The following is an 18,095-nucleotide window of genomic DNA, read 5'->3' as shown; positions in this document are numbered from 1 at the left end:
CCACGCTGTAGCACAGTGCCATGACTGACGTCCGTAGAACGTTTTGGTTGGCACCCCAACCTGTTCCCGTAAGTTTACGGATTAGTGCCACTCTTGATTTCAGCTTCTGGGCTGTATTTTCTAGGTGTTTCCTGTAGGTGAGAGTTCTGTCTAGAGTTACCCCTAGATATTTTGGTTCACAATCCACCGGCAGGTTTTTCCCCTCTATTTCCACCCTTAGCTTGTAATTAGCTTGCTGGTTGGTTAGATGGAATGTTGTTACCACTGTCTTGGTTCTGTTCATTCTTAGGTACCATCTTTTAAAGTAATTTGAGAGCAACGCTATGTCCAGCGATAATGTTCTCTCGATTGTACCAAAATCCCTGTCTTGGGTTACCAATGCCCAGTCATCCGCATAACCGAATTTCCAGGATTCTGTATCTGGTAGGTCTGATATGTAAACATTGAATAGTGCTGGTGAAATTACAGATCCCTGTGGGACTCCATTTTTAATGCTAAATTCTCTCCAAAACTGATTGACAGCATTGGAAATGAATGGCAGTATATTGTAAAAAATACATAAAGTGAGCTTGTTAGTGAAAATGCACCATTCTGACCACAGTAGTACTCTAAAAACGTGTTTGTTTGGATTTTTCTTTCCATTCACTGAGTTCGGACATTTCAAGGTCTTCGGATTTATGACATGAGCAAAATGTTTTATATCTTCAGATGTTTCTTTAGTTATCAAATTCCGCCTGACACTGGTTTACCCAATTATTTCCAATTAGCTTTATTTTGGTCACTTTTATGGGTACAAGCAATGTTTTCGATCTTCAGTACACTTGTCACACCAAAAGCAAACATCACAAATAACGCGAATAAATAATCTTTGCTGACATAAAGTTGCTTCATACACTTGATAGACGCAACATCGGCAACTGGACTGCTGCGCTGAAGACATTTCACTTTTAATCCATCTTTGGGTCGAAATTATTGCGTGTGAAGCCCCCCCCTCTTCATGCTCCAGCGGGTGCGTCGCCTCGGGGTGTTCAACAATAGGGTGTTATTTAACAAACGAGAGCGGCCCAGCTGCTTCCATACAACTTTTTGGGATGACGATAGTGATAAAGAATAAGACAAGTAGAATGTATGAAAATCTACACACGTATCCAACTGTACTTTCAGAAAAAGTGTAATGGGATCTACTCAGACTCTCATCAAATTAATTATTTATTGGATATCCTGAAGGAAGACTAATTTCGGTTGTCCTTTATACTTGCTAATTAGTTTAAAATACTATATATATACAGCATATTCTGACATTTGTGAGAAGTGAATGAGGTATATTTGATATCATTATATCAGTACATGTTTCAGTTATTATAATTTTCTGTAGCCACGCACGATGAAAGACAAATTCCTTCTGCTGGGATATAGCAAGATAATATATTGCCAAGTCCGTCATTTTTGAGGGACCATAAAGCGTAGACATAAGAACATTCCATACACACGCGCAAACATGAGGGAGTACAGGGCGGAGCTGGGTTTCCGCTTTGGACATTCCCATGAAAGCATGATTTTTTTTTATGTGCAACAGCTATTGTGTCGATTGTACTGCCAATGTTCTTGATGCAAACTAATTTGCATGTATTAATAAAGCATTTTAATCTACAAAAGTTGAAAAACATTGCAGAATTATTATTCGGCTAAAAAAAAAATATATATATATATATATGTACATTGTATTATCATTCTACCCTAGGAAGAAAAAACAGTTTAAAATAAATCATTGTAAGGCCAGAATGAATAAGAGTCATCCGTGATCTGTTCACATCTGACCCGACATGAACTTGTAGATTTTTCCTGTAAATGTTGGACAAACTCAAAAATTCTTAAAACGTGTTTTACTTTACTCAAAGCAGAGCTAGGGCATTGTCGGAAGCACAGATGGCAATATGAAGCTTCATGACATTTATTATTCCTTTAAATGGTGCTCGTTATAAAGATAAAGGCCGGTGCAAGAGAAATGTATTCAATTTCTCAGCATCTTAAAACCAAGAGTGCCTTCTAGATGAGTCTAGAATTATCACAAGTGCTTCATGAAGCTTCATTTGTCCATCACTACAGATTAACATGAACGACTGTAACAGCATTATCAGGGTTAGTTTCTAACACCCGCCACATACTTAATAGTTCGGTTAGCCATTAGACTACATTATTTCCCCTCAGACTCCTTAACTCGCCCACTGCATTGCTATCAAAATTAACGCAAATTTGGATGGATTATTTTTTGGACTGAGTAGGGGCAATAAACTTGTTTGCATAAACCAACCATGTTGTAAACTACTAATGAAAATGATTTGGGGATTTTAAAATTTCCAATGGCAATCTATGTACAATGGTAACATTTTACACAAATTAATTATACATCTTATAAACCCCTCAAACCTGCGCTCATTTAGGAACAAACCACCCAAAACGCATGCATACACACACTCGGGCTCATTAACGAACATATACTTGAACTTTATCCTACCGGGTGATGCAGCGGAGGTGGAGGTGTATCGGGATTTATAGTGGAAGTGCAGTCTTAATTAAAAGATGCTAATGCAGGCCGCTGCCTGCTGTCTGCACAAACACAGTTCCAGGTCCCCTATGTCAAATAATTGTTAAATTCTTGGATTAACGCTGGCTGCTGTTTAACAACCTCAACACAATATAGCATTGCAACAACGGAATACCCTCAGGATGTTTTTGTTACTTTTCACTTTATGTGGGCTGAGACATGGGCCTCACAATGAACGGACCCCCATAGTACTTTCCATTCTGGTCTGGTATGGATGAAACAGTATGTGCGACCTCCACTCTCATCGATGGTACTAGAATTAGTTTTCTATCATTAAATGTAAATCATTATTTGGGGAATTTGTGGCCCACTGTGGAGACGTAAGGGGTTTTCAAAAATTTGGTTAAAGTCATTCACTGCCAGCCAGTGCAGTAATTAAACGTCTGTGATGGACACACATGGACAAAATTGCTGGTATTCCATGTGAATGAAAGAAAAATGAAATAATGAACAAATTAAAAATAATGATAAATGAAATGGTTTTGAACTGTTTAACAGATTTTTTTTAAACAAATTAAATGTCAAAGTCAGCACAAAAATGACGGTACCCCTTGAAAAGAAAGAAAATATTTTGACATGTTCAACCAAGGTGTACCCTCTAATTAGCATCACAACCTCTCTGTTTGTGGCTGCGGGTGGAAATTGAAAATATGGATAATACGATTGATGAAATGCTGAGCCCGGAACAACTTTCAAAGAATTGAAAGGTGAAGTCCAAGGTTAAGGTAAATCAGCATCAGACCACTTTAATAGTTTGAGCCAAAGTGGACTTCATGGGAGATGACCAAGGAGGACACCACTGATGATAATAAATCATTAAAAAAAATTGCCTAAGTGCATGATGGCAAACCGTAATCCTTCTGGGAGAATGTACTACGGACACAAAAGACAAAACTGCAACTATGCACATTAACTATGTTCACAGATGCAAAAAGAACATTGTCCCTACTGTTAAGAAGTTCTCTTGTATTCTGGGGTTGCTTTGCTGCATTTGGCACATGGTTTCTTGAGTCTGTACAATGAAATCTCAAGATTATCAAGGTATTCTAGCGGAGTCAGTCGCAGGTCATGACTCTTGTAACAGCAAAACTACAAAACAGCGGGGATAAAAACAGCCTGGAATGGCTAAAATCAAAATATCGGACTATTCCGAAGTAACCTTCTGCGAGCCTCTAAATCTCATTGAACACTTGTGGATGGAGTTCAAAGATGCCATCTGGAGAAAGCACTCTTCAAACCTGGGAGAAGTGGGGCAATGGTTATCGACATTAACTCATTCACGACCAGCCCAGTAAAAAAAAATGGATTTTGACGTACTTATCCGTCAATGGTATTGAATGAGTTAAGGAAGTATGACATTTTTCATCGCTTGAAGATTGCTGTAATTGGAGGGGAAACTAAAGATAGCTAATTGTTGCTACAAGGTGGCCTTGGCAACGTCATGGCTGAATAAGTAACGTCATGAATTTGAGTCATACTAGGAAAAGTCAGGGGGCTCATTTAGACGGCTAAAAAAGATGCAAAAGTGGCGGATGCACACGCAAGCTTGCCACATTTTAGAATCACCACCCGATACGCCACCAATTGAGGCAACGGGGGGTCTCGCACGAGGTGCCATTCATGGTAGAACTCGCACCGTTTGCCCAATTTCCTGTGCGGACTAACGCGACTGAGGTCTCGAATAGCCCAGCAGCTGCATAATAGCCATGTTTTGTTTGATATATTTAACATTTCCCTGAGTAAGAATTGGACACTTCTGCCATTCTGTGTAACACTTCAAATTTTGGACATTCACACTGAAAACTGCACTGGGAGAGATCAACGGTGATCGCTACAGTGAGGTGAAATGACCCAGACGCGTGAAAGGAGTTTTGTCACAGATAATATGACATGACTTCTTAGAGCTAGAAAGAGATATGTTGCGGTTACTTTTGTTTTTGGCTTTTCAAAATTGTTCATTGTTTCCTTGAAATGCATTCACTGCCATTGACTGGAATAGAAGCCAAAAAGTACATTCATTTTACCTGAAACGGCAGTGAAGGAGTTAAAGACAAAATCATCCAATTAGTCTCATATGTGATAAATCACATTCCAAATGCTTGGATATACACGCACTCTATCCCAGAAGATTATTAACGAAAATTCCTGAATATGCAATTCATCGCATTTTGGCAGACGCAATCTTGGGTGCACCTTGTTAGTGGTTCAGCATTCCCTTCCAGTGGTGGGCGGTCAAGGCCTTCAAGGCTTTCTCTGCTGGCCTAACATAATGAAGAAATCATGATCACATTCACATTGATGTCATATTATATCCTAGTGTTGAATTTTTAGGTTAGAGTTTTTATCCAATCAGGAGTCAGCTAGCTCGTGTTGCCAGGCTGATTTCATGATACCAGCAGTACGCACTATTCGTCCGAGGCCTTCAGATACAATCGTGGGGGCCTCTGTGTCTCAAGGGGGCTTTTACCGTTGATAGACAATCAGATCACGAGTTGATGACAGTAAGGCTTTCTCGCTGGCCTTACGCTGAAGGTGATCAACGCGTTTTGTGATTGGATACTCACTTGTGAGGGGGCGGCGTTATGCTGAATCAACACATCTGAAAGTCGTAATTGCCGACCATTCGATAATCAGAAATATATTCTTGATTTTTTTTAAACCACAATGGCCAAAGGAGAGAAAATTGTGGATTCGATTGCAGATACACTTGCAACGCGATTTTCAAGTAGGCCTTTTCAAGAGAAGCTAGGTCGTCCAACACTCGCTCAGTAGTAAGTGTCTTTCTATTTATTATTTGTCCAGTCGTGGCGTCATAAATGATGAGAATATGAGGGGGATTTATTCAATTCGGACTAAGTAGGAGGTCACTGCAGGCCTACGTATGAAATGCACGGCCCGCCACTGTTCCCTGAACGCAAAAACCTCAATTCAGTCGCACGGTGGGAGCCAAAAAGCTGGCGGCCCTGTCAATACTAAATTGTAATTGTTGTTTATGGAGGAGCTGTCAGCTCAGCGCCGATGGATGCATTGACCTTTCTGGCCTTAATGCAAAGCAAACTGAACATGTTCACTGAGGTGTTTCTTCATTATCTGCAGAATGAGATATTGGTCTGTTCCGGCTGTGGAACTGACCTGTCAACAGGATGTTAAAAGAGTCAAATATATCTGAAGAAGAGCGTTGCGTGCTGAAATATATTTCTAAAATATCCATCCAGACATTCTTTAGAGTGTGCTCACATTTAAAGTCGAGTATACTATGCAACTGTTTTTTCCTCCTGAATCGACTGTTCATCTAACTCTGACCTTCAGAAAATGTGATGCTTTCAACTTTGTCGGAACAGTAGAGAGAAGGTCTTTTTTTTTCCATGACCGTGCGCAGGTGCAACAAAGCCTCTAATGCATTCTTCCTGTTGTATAACCTTCGTGAGGTAGGAAAAGGGGAGGCGAGCTATCAAGTCCTCTTTCTAGTGTCAAATGTCAGGGAGTTCACAACCTTCTGGATGAATGGACCAAAGAAAATGGCAGTAAATGAGTAAACAATTTAGATACAACAATAGAAAAATGAACAATGCAAAAATGAATACAAAATAAATAAGAGACTAAAACAAGAGGAGAGTCTCAAGTTGAGTTAAAAGCCAATGGATATAAATAGGTTTAGCAGTGGGTGTTAAAACAAGAACGTGAAGGTGTTTGTCTGATGTGCACTGTGCGACTGATCATTACCTGGCGGGGGTGAGACCATATAGATATTTAAAGACGAACAGCAGAATCCCAACATGAACTCTAAAGTGCACAGGTACCAAGTGGAGGGAGGCCAGGACTGGAGTTATCTGTTCTCTCTTGTGGGTTCCGGTTAAGAGGTGAACAGCAGGATTTTGAACCACCTGGCGATGTTTGAGGGAGGGACTGGCTGACTCCAGAGTAAAGTGCATTACTGTAATCTAGCCAAGATAAGATAAAGGCATGCTTTACTATTTCATACGGCTGCTGTTTAAGAAAAGGCTTCATCATCGCCAGCTGCCGGAGGTGAAAAAAGTTGGGCTTAACTAGTGCACTGATTTGCCAATTCAGTTTAAAATGACTGTCCAATTTAAAACCCAAGTTTTAGACAGTTTGAATAGTGTGTCAAGGGTCCCAAGACAACAGGTAGGAAACTGAGAACAAATTCACTCATTGACATTTTCTTCTCATGAAAGTTTAAGCAATTCCAGGCCATCCAAGCTTTAATGTCTTCAAGATTAATAAAAGCAGTTAGAAGAAAAATATTTCTTCTTAAGTGGTACACAAATCTGACTGTCATCAGCATCCCAATGGAAGGAAATCCTGTGCTTTCTTCAGAAGGAACCAAATAGAAACAAAAAAGCTTTGGCCCTAGGATTGAACCTTGTGGCATCCCAACAAGACAGAGGAGCAGAGCAGGACTTGGAACAACCAAAACTAGCACAGATCTAAACCAATCCAAATCACGACCACTTATAAAAGGTGCTGTAACCTAGCCAATAAGTTATTCTTCTCCAAAGTGTTCGTTGTTAGGTCGCAGGACATGACACACAACATAGGCATTGACCAGAAGGGTGTCATGGAACTTGTTTGTGAGCCATAGCCCAATTGTGGCGTGTGTTTGTATGTGTGTGTCTTTAAAACATTTTTTTTAACCAATCACCATACATTTTATTTTTCCAGTATTAAGAAATCAGTTATTGTGTTTAGCTAGAGTGTGATTGAAACGATTTTTTTATTTAATAGATTACTGAGTTTGTCTATAGTTTGTGCAGATGCATATGAGGTAGTATCATCTGCATATAATTGCAGTGGATTGGATGTTTTAAAACGAGTGGGAAATCATTTGTAAAAAAAGATAAGGGGTCCCGGGCAGCTTCCCTGAGGCACACCACAATCCATCTGTCAAAAATTAGAAGAACTACTGTTGAAATAAACCTTATATTCGCTATAATTGAGAACATTTACCATCCACTTTAAAGCTGATAATTCAAATTCATAATAATTTAACATATTTTATAAAATATGCCACACGCCCAACGTTTTAGTATCCATTTCCTCTAAGCATTGATGGGTAATCTGAGTAAGCTTATTGTATGTGACCAATTTAATTAGCATATAGATGAATTCGATAGAAAGAAAAGATAAATATTTCTGTATCTTTATACTTTACATAATGCAGGCAACAAGCTTATTGCTCAACTATTTTACACCGAAAAGTATTATTTTTTTGGGTTGTTCCTGATCCGACGATTTTTGCTACCTTTCACTGCAATGGAAAATACTCCTCTTTAAACGGATGTTAATTATGTGAGAGACTGACAAAGCCCCTTGCATCAACAATTTAATCTCAATATTGTCGACTCCAGCAGGTTTTCCAGCACTTGATTTAAATATAGATTTTTTTTTTTTTTTTTAAACATGATCTGTTATTTTGACTAATTTATTATCACTGGGTTTTTTTTATCTGCATGATGTCATTTCTTATTACCTATATTAAATATGCTCATCTAGTCCAACAGAACTTAGCAAACTTAGGAAGGCATTCCGAGCTTGTTTCTCCAGGAAAGAGACGCGGTTGCCAACCCCTGCCCTAGTATATGAGACTAAGGCTTTAACACAAATTTTTTTTTTTTTTTTTAATTTATTTATTTATTTTTTTTTTTTAAATGGTAGCAGATATCCCGAACCTAGTTGCACTTTTGAATTTGGTCGTCAGCATTTGTGACTTCTTTCTGCCCCTCCAATGAAACGGGCACAACCCGCATGCTTACGCAGATCTGAATAACTTCAATTTGCGGAATTATTGTTCTATTGTAAATGTCTAAAAATTACCTCTCTCGCCTACTTTCACACAATTCAATTTTTATGAATGAAATATAATTTCGATAGCGTGACAAATGTAATAACTATATGCTACGATAAAAGTTTAATGAGCCACTCAATTTGCGCACAATGACTGTAATTACATCATTTGTGCCCTCAACATCAGATAAGTCTCGTTGAAAAATGAGCACAAAAGAGCAGTAAAAACTGAGAAAATATTCATAAATTAAAATTGGCTTTTGGTATCCACGGAGGCTTTTGTGATTTTGCTTTTTTTTTTTTATGATCCCCATCTGACATGAGTTAGTGTTATAACTGCGCTAGCCACTATAATTTCCATTTAAAAGTGTTTTATAGCAACACGGAGAGGATTATCATCATAAGCATGCACTTTATAAAACAATTAAGGTGCTCTTTTGGTTTTAGAATGTGATTGTGCTCCAGTCGCTTCTCTGACCACTGCAGGAGCTGCATGCTGTTTATTAGCACAAGGTAGGAGGACTGTCCCTGGAGCCATGGGGCAAAGCAGACACAGTTGGAGTCAGGAGAATTTTAATGTTTATGCAGAAGTGCTTTATTCCGCTCTCATTCTGGAAGATCCACACAACACTATTTCCTGGAAGATTTGGAACATAAATCTAATGCTCTTACTCCAACCTCCTTTCCTTGATTTCCACTTGGACTATCGCTCTGCTCCTCGTGAATGAGTGTCCCTTCAGGACTATCTAAGTGAATGTCTGCAAATGTTTGACAGATTGGCCAATTGACATGGCCATTAATCACAGCACTCAACACTGTGGGCTAATCCTGCAAAGAGACCTTCACATCCGGAGACATCGTCAGCAGCATTCTGCCATGAATCAATACACGGCATATGAGTCAATTATACCGTAGCATGTTGCTTTGGATTAATGCCGCACAGACCATCTCAATAAAACCCAAAAATTTGAAAAGGAATTTTAAATGAATATGAAATATGTTACGTGTGTAAAGCATATATTATCATCATCAGTATGTAACTGCCATTGATGTGGACTGAACCTACTAGACATGAGGAGACCTCAAATTAATCTCTCTCTCACTCACTCACTCACTCACTCACTCATTCACTCACTCACTCACTCTCAATGTGCGGCCGCAGCTGGGTAAAGCAAGAAGGTTCAAAGCAAGAATGACAAGTAATTATTTTTCTTTTCTTTGGAGGATACAAACAGGAAATATAAAGAAACAGTGAGACGTTGGGAGACACAACAAGAACAGAACAAAGACATTCAAGGACACCCGAATGACTACATCAAAAGTGACAGCCTAATAAAAATGGACGAGGCGCAGGTGTGGAAAAAGCGCAGGCTACAATTGTATTGGCTGAAACGGCTGGGGGCTGGTTCGCACAAGAGCAATAAGCTATTTAAACACATTATCTGTGCAGAAAGTGGACAATTACGCTGATTGTCATGCAGCGAGTTAATTTATTGTGCACGGCAATGACGTGACGTCATCTTTGCTAGACATCTCCATTACATAACTAGATTGAAACGCTTTGCCTCATTTCTCCAAAATATTTCTACCTCTTCCCGCATCACTCATCTGTCACTGTGAGATGATAAAAACAATAGCCCTTATACACACTGGAATTTACTTCCGTGAACACTATGTTGTGAGAAAGTGCAAATACCCTTTATACCATTTAAAATATGAAATATAATCACACAAATCAGAAAGAACTATGCTTACAGTCTGCTTAAAACTTTTTTTTTTCCCCTTCGGGAAAGTACATTCTTAACTTTTCATGTACAGTGCATCACTCAAATACAGTTCAGTTGTATTTAACTTTTTTCTTTTGCGCAATACACTTGTATTTCATTTCAAATATCGGTTTATAATTTTAAAATTATTCAGGAACAATTTTTAGTTACCTTATGTGCTATGTATTTTAACTGAATCATAATTCAATATTTTGCTTATTTCCCCATATTTAAGAACAGAATTAATGCTCAAATAGTGCATAATGTTGCAGTGATTTACAATAGATATTTTTTATTGTTCATTTTTTGGCCTACTATGTTACTGTATTTTACATGGAGAGTTAAGTATTTTTGGAGGTGGTGTTTTAAAAAGTTTAATAACCATTAGTTAAATGTGTGGCGTGGAGTGTTTGTCACATGCCACACGTTTTATGAGCACTATACCCGACATGCTGATTTTCAACGTTAAGAATTACCATATGTGTACCAAGCTTTAAACCGAACTAGAAACTACATAGAATTCACACAATGGAAAAATATATTGGAATAGTGGTGTTCAAACGGTATGTTTCACAGTTGACTTCAGGTCAATATTGCTTTAAGTGCAATGCATTTGTAACTTTAGCACACAACCTGAAAACACATATGCGCATAATTTCCGCTCAGTTATTTGCAGGATATTATGAAAAACAGCCAAGCCGCTAGTTTCATGACCTCTATTCCGAATAATGACATTTGAGGTGTTTTTCCTCTTCCAGCTCGAGTCATCTAAAAAGGAAACTTCAGTTCACCAGTCTTCCATGTAATTTAAAAAGTGCAACATTGCCCCCACGAGGTAGAAAGTAGTACTGTTGGTTGTGATGGTCCACTGGTGATGAATTAAACGTTATTTTACCCTCAATCTTGCTTAGATTTGTTTTACAATCCAATTAGTCTGCCATTTTAAGAACTTCGTGTTAAATAATCGCATTGTAAGCACTGTTTCAAAAGTAATACAACAAGTACAATGACCGTCATTTATGGCGAAGCATCCACCATAAATTACTGTCTCTTTACAACAACGTTGTGAATTTTTCTTAAAGGCACGATTAAAATTCCAAGCATCGTAGGCACGCCTAAAATTAAATGTCCCAGATTTTATTTCGTGAAGAATTAAAAAGTTTCCAGCGAAGCAACAACAAAACTGCGCTTAATTGCAGCAATAACTATTTAACGCCACTAGGTGTCAGCCTCTACAAACTGGGAGGGGGTTGAAGATGGCAATCACATATACGCAAATTACAGATGTTAAATACATTAATTTGGTAAAACAAAACAAACAAAAAAAACAACAACATTGCAATATAATAAATACCAATGGATCATAAAAAAATCCATACATACCCAAGCCTATTTGGATCGATTTACATCGAAAAAGCAGAGTGAAGACAGGTACAACTCAACAAATGTGAATACCATAGAATACTTTTCTCTCCAATTAAAAAGGTGAAACTCGGATGAACATTGACTAGACAGAGTCAACTATTTTATCGTTTTAGTTTGTATAATATTGTATTTATTATTGTTGACAGCAGTTGAAAACCTATAGCATACCATTGTTTAATTTTAGGAACTTATTACTAGTTTCATCTGTGTGTTTTCTATAAAATGACTTTCACATATCGAATTGAACCACAGATTTTTTTTAATCACAACGTTCAACATTCATTGGCCTATGCGTATTGAGTAAGATATTTTCTGAATATGGAGTACAACGTTGTTGATAATGTTACTTACCCAGCATGTTTCCAAGGATATTGCTGCTCAAGTTACGCAGAACTTTCACATTGAATAGAGGTGAACGATAGGACTCGTCTACTTTGTTTACTTACAATTGTTTTGTTATATTGTTGAGGTGAATGCCACTAATAGCCTTCTAACACATTGACAGAGAAAGTACTAAAACTCCCAAAATACACCATTCAGTAAAGTCAGAAAAACAAAGGTTTTCAACACATTATAGTTGTACGATTTTGTCGGACAAGGAAATGCGATAACAGAAGAAAAATAGTCCTACCTTTAAAATGTCGGTCATCTTTCGCGAGAAACAAAAAGATCAAAAACACAATTAGATTTTTAAAGAACTGAAATTCCCAATGACAAAAATTAAAGATAGCACTATCACAATACAAAAGATTAATATCACACATTGTACATTTCATATGCTCAAGTGGTAAGGATACGTGGTAAAAGTAATAAATCTCTCTCTCTCTGGAATTCCAAGCGTGTAAATGTTTGGAAAAAAACAAAAAAACAAAAGTGTTTTGTTGTACTTACAGTGACACACAGGTTTGGGCGTGTCCCACTTGCCCAATTTATTGCACTGTGTCGAGTTTCTGCCCATCAAGATGAAGCCAGGGAGACAACTGTAGTGCAGCACTGTTCCTTCCACCGCGAGCCCCGGTGGCCAAGAAGACACGCGGCCATTTTCCAAAGAAGTCCAAACCCGAGGACACAACAACACTGAAAAAGAAAACAAAAATAATCTGAAATTCTGAATATTTCACTTGAAAGGCGACACATCTGGAACTTCATTGATTTTATACTGTAATTGTAATCGAAAAGCATTTACGTTAGATTTATGAGACATAAAAAAGCTTACTAAATTTAAAAAAATAAAATAAATGATACAACGCAAGAACAACATATTCAAAAACTTGACCTTAAATATAATTCTTTAGACCTTTTGTCATACTATTGAAAAACCTGGATTTAAAATAATTGACAGTTTATTGGCACATTTTCAATCTTTATTTAAATTTTCATAATGAATGTTTGCTCAGCATGTATATTCTTTCGGAATTGTTCTTCTGACCAATCGGGTGCACGTGGAGAGTTAGTTCCGGTTGCACTTACAGCATCTACTTTGTTGGTTAAGATCAGTCCAGGTGCCACTGGGCAAACATTTTCTGACCTTGGGTCCCACAATCACACGATTTCCCCTGCAGATGTACTCAATCTCATAGTCAACAGGGAGAACCTGCACACTTCGAATCTAGACATACAAACACAATTAAATGCAGCGTTAGAAACAAACAAAATCGTCAAAGTGTGGCCTTGGCTTCATAATACTCAATTATCGAGTGTGGTGTCCGTTGAAATACCCGTCACATCACATATATGCCACACGTTTCCACGGAGGGACAAACCAAACTGATAAAACACCTGCAACCGAATTATGGATATCTGTAATGAAAACACCCCATACACATGAAAAATACCGTATACGTTTTTCCACACAGGCGTAATATAAATTCCTGGTAATACAAAATTCCCGTGTAATCTGACGTCTAAGTGATGCGGCGGCTGCCTGAAGCCGCTTGCCCCAAATCGAGACCACGACTGTCAGGCCGGATGACTGCCGAGACAGCCAGCAGTGTGTGACATTTTTTCACTCTGAGCTTCAATATTTATTATAAATGTGTTTTAGAGTGGAGAAGACTTTGGCTGGTTGTATACGTGCAACCTATAATTCTTTTGAGAGACCACATCATGGAACTCGGGTGCCAGTGGGTGCGCTGACGATAGAGGCAAGAAAAGCAAGGCGGCCCGCCAGGACTATTAAGCACTGGCAGAAAACTGGTTTCTATAGGTCTTTATTTCTCTGTGTATGTTCTTTTACACTTTCTGTGCATTACACATGACTATTAAGTGCTAATATATTTTGATTTGGAAGGTGTTTAAACTAAAAGATTGTTTTTGCAAAAATACCAGCAGGTAATGGCCAAGGTTTTCTTTATCCATCGAGAAGATAGCTACTTAGCTGAGAGAGAGAGAGAGAGAGAGAGAGACAGAGAAGATGGATGGAGTGTTTTGGTCGGAGAAAAAAAAATAAATTTCATTTTAAATGAAAATGAACTAAACATTACTGCAAATTATCTGGAGCGAGAGCGAGAGCGAGAGAGAGAGAAAGAGAGAGAGAAAGAGCGAGAGTGAGAGAGAGCGAGAGCGAAGATGGATGGAGTGTTTTGGTCGGAGAAAAAAAAAATACATTTCATTTCAAATGAAAATGAACTAAAACATTACTGCAAATTATCTGTGTTTGACACACCAGAGTATTTAGAAAATAAAACATTAACAAGGTTTATTCATTTAATTTTTTTTCAAGTTTGACGGGCCGGATTAAAACATTTGTGGCCCCCGGGCCGTAGTTTGCCCATGCCTGGTCTAGAAGATCGGGAGTTAGCCAACAAGTTAGCTTAAAAGCTACCGGATCCATCTCGCTAGATGGCTAGCAAGATAGCTCGCTAGCGGTCCCCCCTCTCACTCTCTCTCCCCTCTCCCCTCACCCCTCTCCCTTTCAGACTCCCTGCCGCCCTCCCTCCCGCTCTGTCTGTCCCTCTTCCTCCCCCTATCTATCTGATTATGTAATAATGAGTCCAGCAAGCGTATAATTGTCATCTTGCCTTAGCCAGCCTGTACTTGGTTGATCTATCACCTTTTGTTATCTAATTAATGTGAATGGTTATTTTATCCACTTCTAAGTGTATAAACACTTATCTTTAAAAGTGCATTGAACTGATAAAAATCTTTCCCTCGGTGTCTGTGTGTGTTGAGCTTTCTGCAGTTGTAATCACAAATGGCAGTAACCATTAATCACCTGCTCCTGTGTGAGGCCTCTGTATCTTATACCTCCATCTCTGGGGGGACGGATGATCGCGCAACCTGGAAGAGAGATACAAAAGTCAGGTGTAGCGGTGCAATACAAGGACAAACAATATAAGGGCAGTCCTCAGTTTATAGTTTTGAAGTTGAGCGTTTTGCGGTTATGAAGTTGGTGCCAAATCCGCTGGGCGTGCCAACCGCAGATGTAATGACAAGAAATTGTTGGCTTTCAATTGTTTTACAAATATATATTTACAGCAATTGAGACTTTACTACAACATCAGCAGTTAGTAATTTGTGGGCTGTACATTATTGCAGAGCCTTTGTAAATATTTAACAACAGAACAGAAGACATAATTGTTTAGAAAAGAGCCTTGGTTAATTATACACAACACCGCTGCCACTGAAAATGTCCAACAGCCACTTAGAACAATGAAAACATTGGCCACCATCAAACACCATTCGCCATGATTATTTTGACTTCCACTGCTTTAGAATTGCACGGGCACATGGAAATATGCTACGGTGCATTAATAGCTGTGAATGGATTTTTAAAAAAGCCTTCAAAACTTTGACGTAATAAAACTCATACATATTTCTATTTCTAAAGTGTCGGGGTTTTTTTTTAAGGAAAAATAAACTGTATTTTTTTTCCAGATAAGTACAAAACTGATAATTACTTAATTCCTAATTTAAAAATATATATATATGAGCAGATAAATCCATAAAATGGGAACCATGTTGCCAGTTTGTGAAATCTATTTTCATAAGATGTTGACATAGTAATGCTAAAGATAGTCACTGTTCATCATGTGCTGTAATGACATTTTGGTGTCAGCCACACGATGATAAATTATCTCACAAAGCCCGTGAATTAGTGACCAGGAACGTTGGAAATAATTTTCTAACACACCACACATAATGTGAAGTATCCGCTTGATGATGTCGAGGCCACACATTTTTAACAACATTTCTTAGTGGATCGGTATGACAGATCTTTCTTTTGTTGTTTAAGGCAAGGATCGTCCAAAAATATGTAGATTTAATTACAAAACCAAAGGTGTCCCATGAATCTACCACTAGATGGAGACTTCAGTTTTGTTTTCCCGAAAAAAATGAATCAGCATGTAATCTGATATCCCGTACAGTAGTCTGGCTCATTATTCATGCAAGGTGTTTTCTCTCAAACAAGACAGTACTCATTTGAGGTTTATGCCATCAAAGTTTATTTGAGAAGAGAGCAAGACTTTCTCATAAAGCAATTGTGGTTTCAGTGGGATGAAAAGTGCAGTTAATGGAGCCATCTGAGGCCTGACTTGCACTTCAGGGTATATTTTTATTTTTATTTATTTTTTTAAATATTTTTATATATTTTAAATATATATTATTTATTTTTATTATGATTTATTTCCGCCTAATGCGTCCATTATTTTACAGTGGGCTATTTTATATTATGGTATGCGCAGTGATTAAGGTGTGACCTCAAACATAAGACACCTTCAGCATGGAATCTCTTGATGGGGCTAAACCAGGTGTGGGCAAACTACGGCCCGTTAGACGTTTTAATCCGGCCGACCGAGCTTCAAAAAAATTAAATGAATAAACCTTGTTAATGTTTTGTTTTCTAAATACTCTGGTGTGTCAAACACAGATATTTTGTTGTAATGTTTTTGTTCATTTTCATTTTAAATTAAATGTTTTGGTTTTTTTTCCCCGACCAAAACACTCCATCCTTCTGCTCCTGGTCTGGCCCCTCAGTCAAATGTTAGAACCCATTGTGGCCCACCAATCAAAAAGTTTGCCCACCCCTGGTCTAAATGGTGTTCTGGCAAGCAGGTGCATTCTGGTATAAACCCGATAGCCACTGAATTCGACATCAAATAAAATAAATTCACACACGTGAGACAAATGGTAAAAATGTAGAAAATGATGCAGAGACATTGTCATTATGTCTATTCCCAGTTTGATTAGCCTAACCAAAAATCACAGTCAATGATCTTAAGACTTTGATTATGTCACTATGATAAACAAAACATTATTAATCAAAAAATAAAACCGTCCCAATCTACACTATACCGTACCAAAAAACATTTAACACTCATTTTTAGTCCTATATCACAATGTGATGGATGGATGGTTGAATGGATGGAAAGAGTCTCAACCATGAAGTTGATTGTGTTAGTCATGCATGGAATTAGCTGTCATCCGTGTGCTGTAGCGTTCATTTTGGCTCTTATTGTGTTACGAAGATACATAAGATTAGATGGATAGAGGGATAGAGAGAGTGATAGAGAGAGAGAAAGAGAGCTCAATAGAGAGATAGAGAGAGAGAGATAGTGAAATATAGATGAAAGAGATAGAAAGAGAGAGAGCCAGTGAGATAGAGATGAAGAGAGAGGGAGCAGGGTGAAGTGGTAGAGAGAGGGATAGAGATAGAGAGAGGGAGATAGAGAGAGAGCGAGAGCGATAGAGACAGATAGAGATATAGACATGAGAGAGAGTGAGCTAGAGAGAGTGAGAGAGAGGTAAGGAGGTAGAGAGAGATAGAGAAATAGAGAGATAGGGAGAGCTATAGAGAGGTAAAAAGGTACAGAGAGAGAAGTAGAGAGATAGGGAGAGCTAGAGAGAGAGAGAGAGAGAGAGAGAGAGAAATATAGATGGAGAGAGATAGAGAAAGAGATAGAGAGTGAGCTAGAGAAAGAGAGGGAGCGGGGTAAAGGGGTAGAGAGAGAGATGGAGAGAGATAGAGATAGGGCAATAGAGAGAGTGATAGAGAGCGAGAGCAATAGAGAGAGAGGGATGGAGATGGAGAGAGATGGTGAGAGAGAGGCAGATAGTGAGATATAGATGGAGAGAGAAAGAGACAGAGTGAGATAGAGAGAGAGATTAATAGAGAGCGGGGTAAAGAAGTAGAGAGAAAGAGATAGACAGAGAAATAGAGAGATGGGGCGAGATGTAGAGAGATAGAGCAACAGTGAGATAGAAAGATAGAGATAGAGAGAGAGAGAGAGTGAGAGAGGGGGGGTAAAGAGGGAGAGAGAGATAGAGATATAGAGAGAGATAGAGAGATATAAAGAAACAACAGATATTATATTACCACAGTAATATTATTAAAGACTTAAAAAAATTGGATGAGCGCTGAAATTGAGATATTTGGGAAATATCAAAATGTGCAACTCAAATCCAATTTAGGAACCACCTTCAGTGTGTTAAACCAACGCAGCCTTTTAATAAACCAGATTCTGTGAGAGGCAGAGGCAGAGATAAAGATGCCA

At 38.3% G+C, this 18,095-nt stretch overlaps 1 protein-coding gene across 6 annotated transcripts in view; it reads right to left on the bottom strand.

Annotated features, from left to right (window-relative positions):
* Positions 1-18,095, bottom strand: part of gabbr1b (gamma-aminobutyric acid (GABA) B receptor, 1b) — a 128,950-nt gene that overhangs the window by 73,185 nt on the left and 37,670 nt on the right. For 5 of the 6 annotated variants that reach the window (XM_088278575.1, XM_088278573.1, XM_088278576.1 and 2 more), the window contains 4 exons: positions 14,816-14,880; positions 13,072-13,210; positions 12,493-12,678; positions 12,233-12,250 (listed from right to left, as the gene is read on the bottom strand). In XM_088278575.1, the coding sequence (XP_088134701.1) occupies positions 12,233-12,250; positions 12,493-12,678; positions 13,072-13,210; positions 14,816-14,880 (408 nt within the window). The remainder of the gene's footprint in view (positions 1-12,232; positions 12,251-12,492; positions 12,679-13,071; positions 13,211-14,815; positions 14,881-18,095) is intronic. The other variant, XM_088278574.1, reaches the window with a different exon arrangement.

This window comes from Idiotropiscis lumnitzeri, chromosome 16 (genome assembly GCF_059441095.1).
Source record: "Idiotropiscis lumnitzeri isolate Australia: NSW breed Sydney's pygmy pipehorse chromosome 16, RoL_Ilum_1.0, whole genome shotgun sequence".
NCBI classification, from domain to species: Eukaryota; Metazoa; Chordata; class Actinopteri; order Syngnathiformes; family Syngnathidae; genus Idiotropiscis; species Idiotropiscis lumnitzeri.
This window is presented reverse-complemented; position numbering and strand designations above follow the sequence as displayed.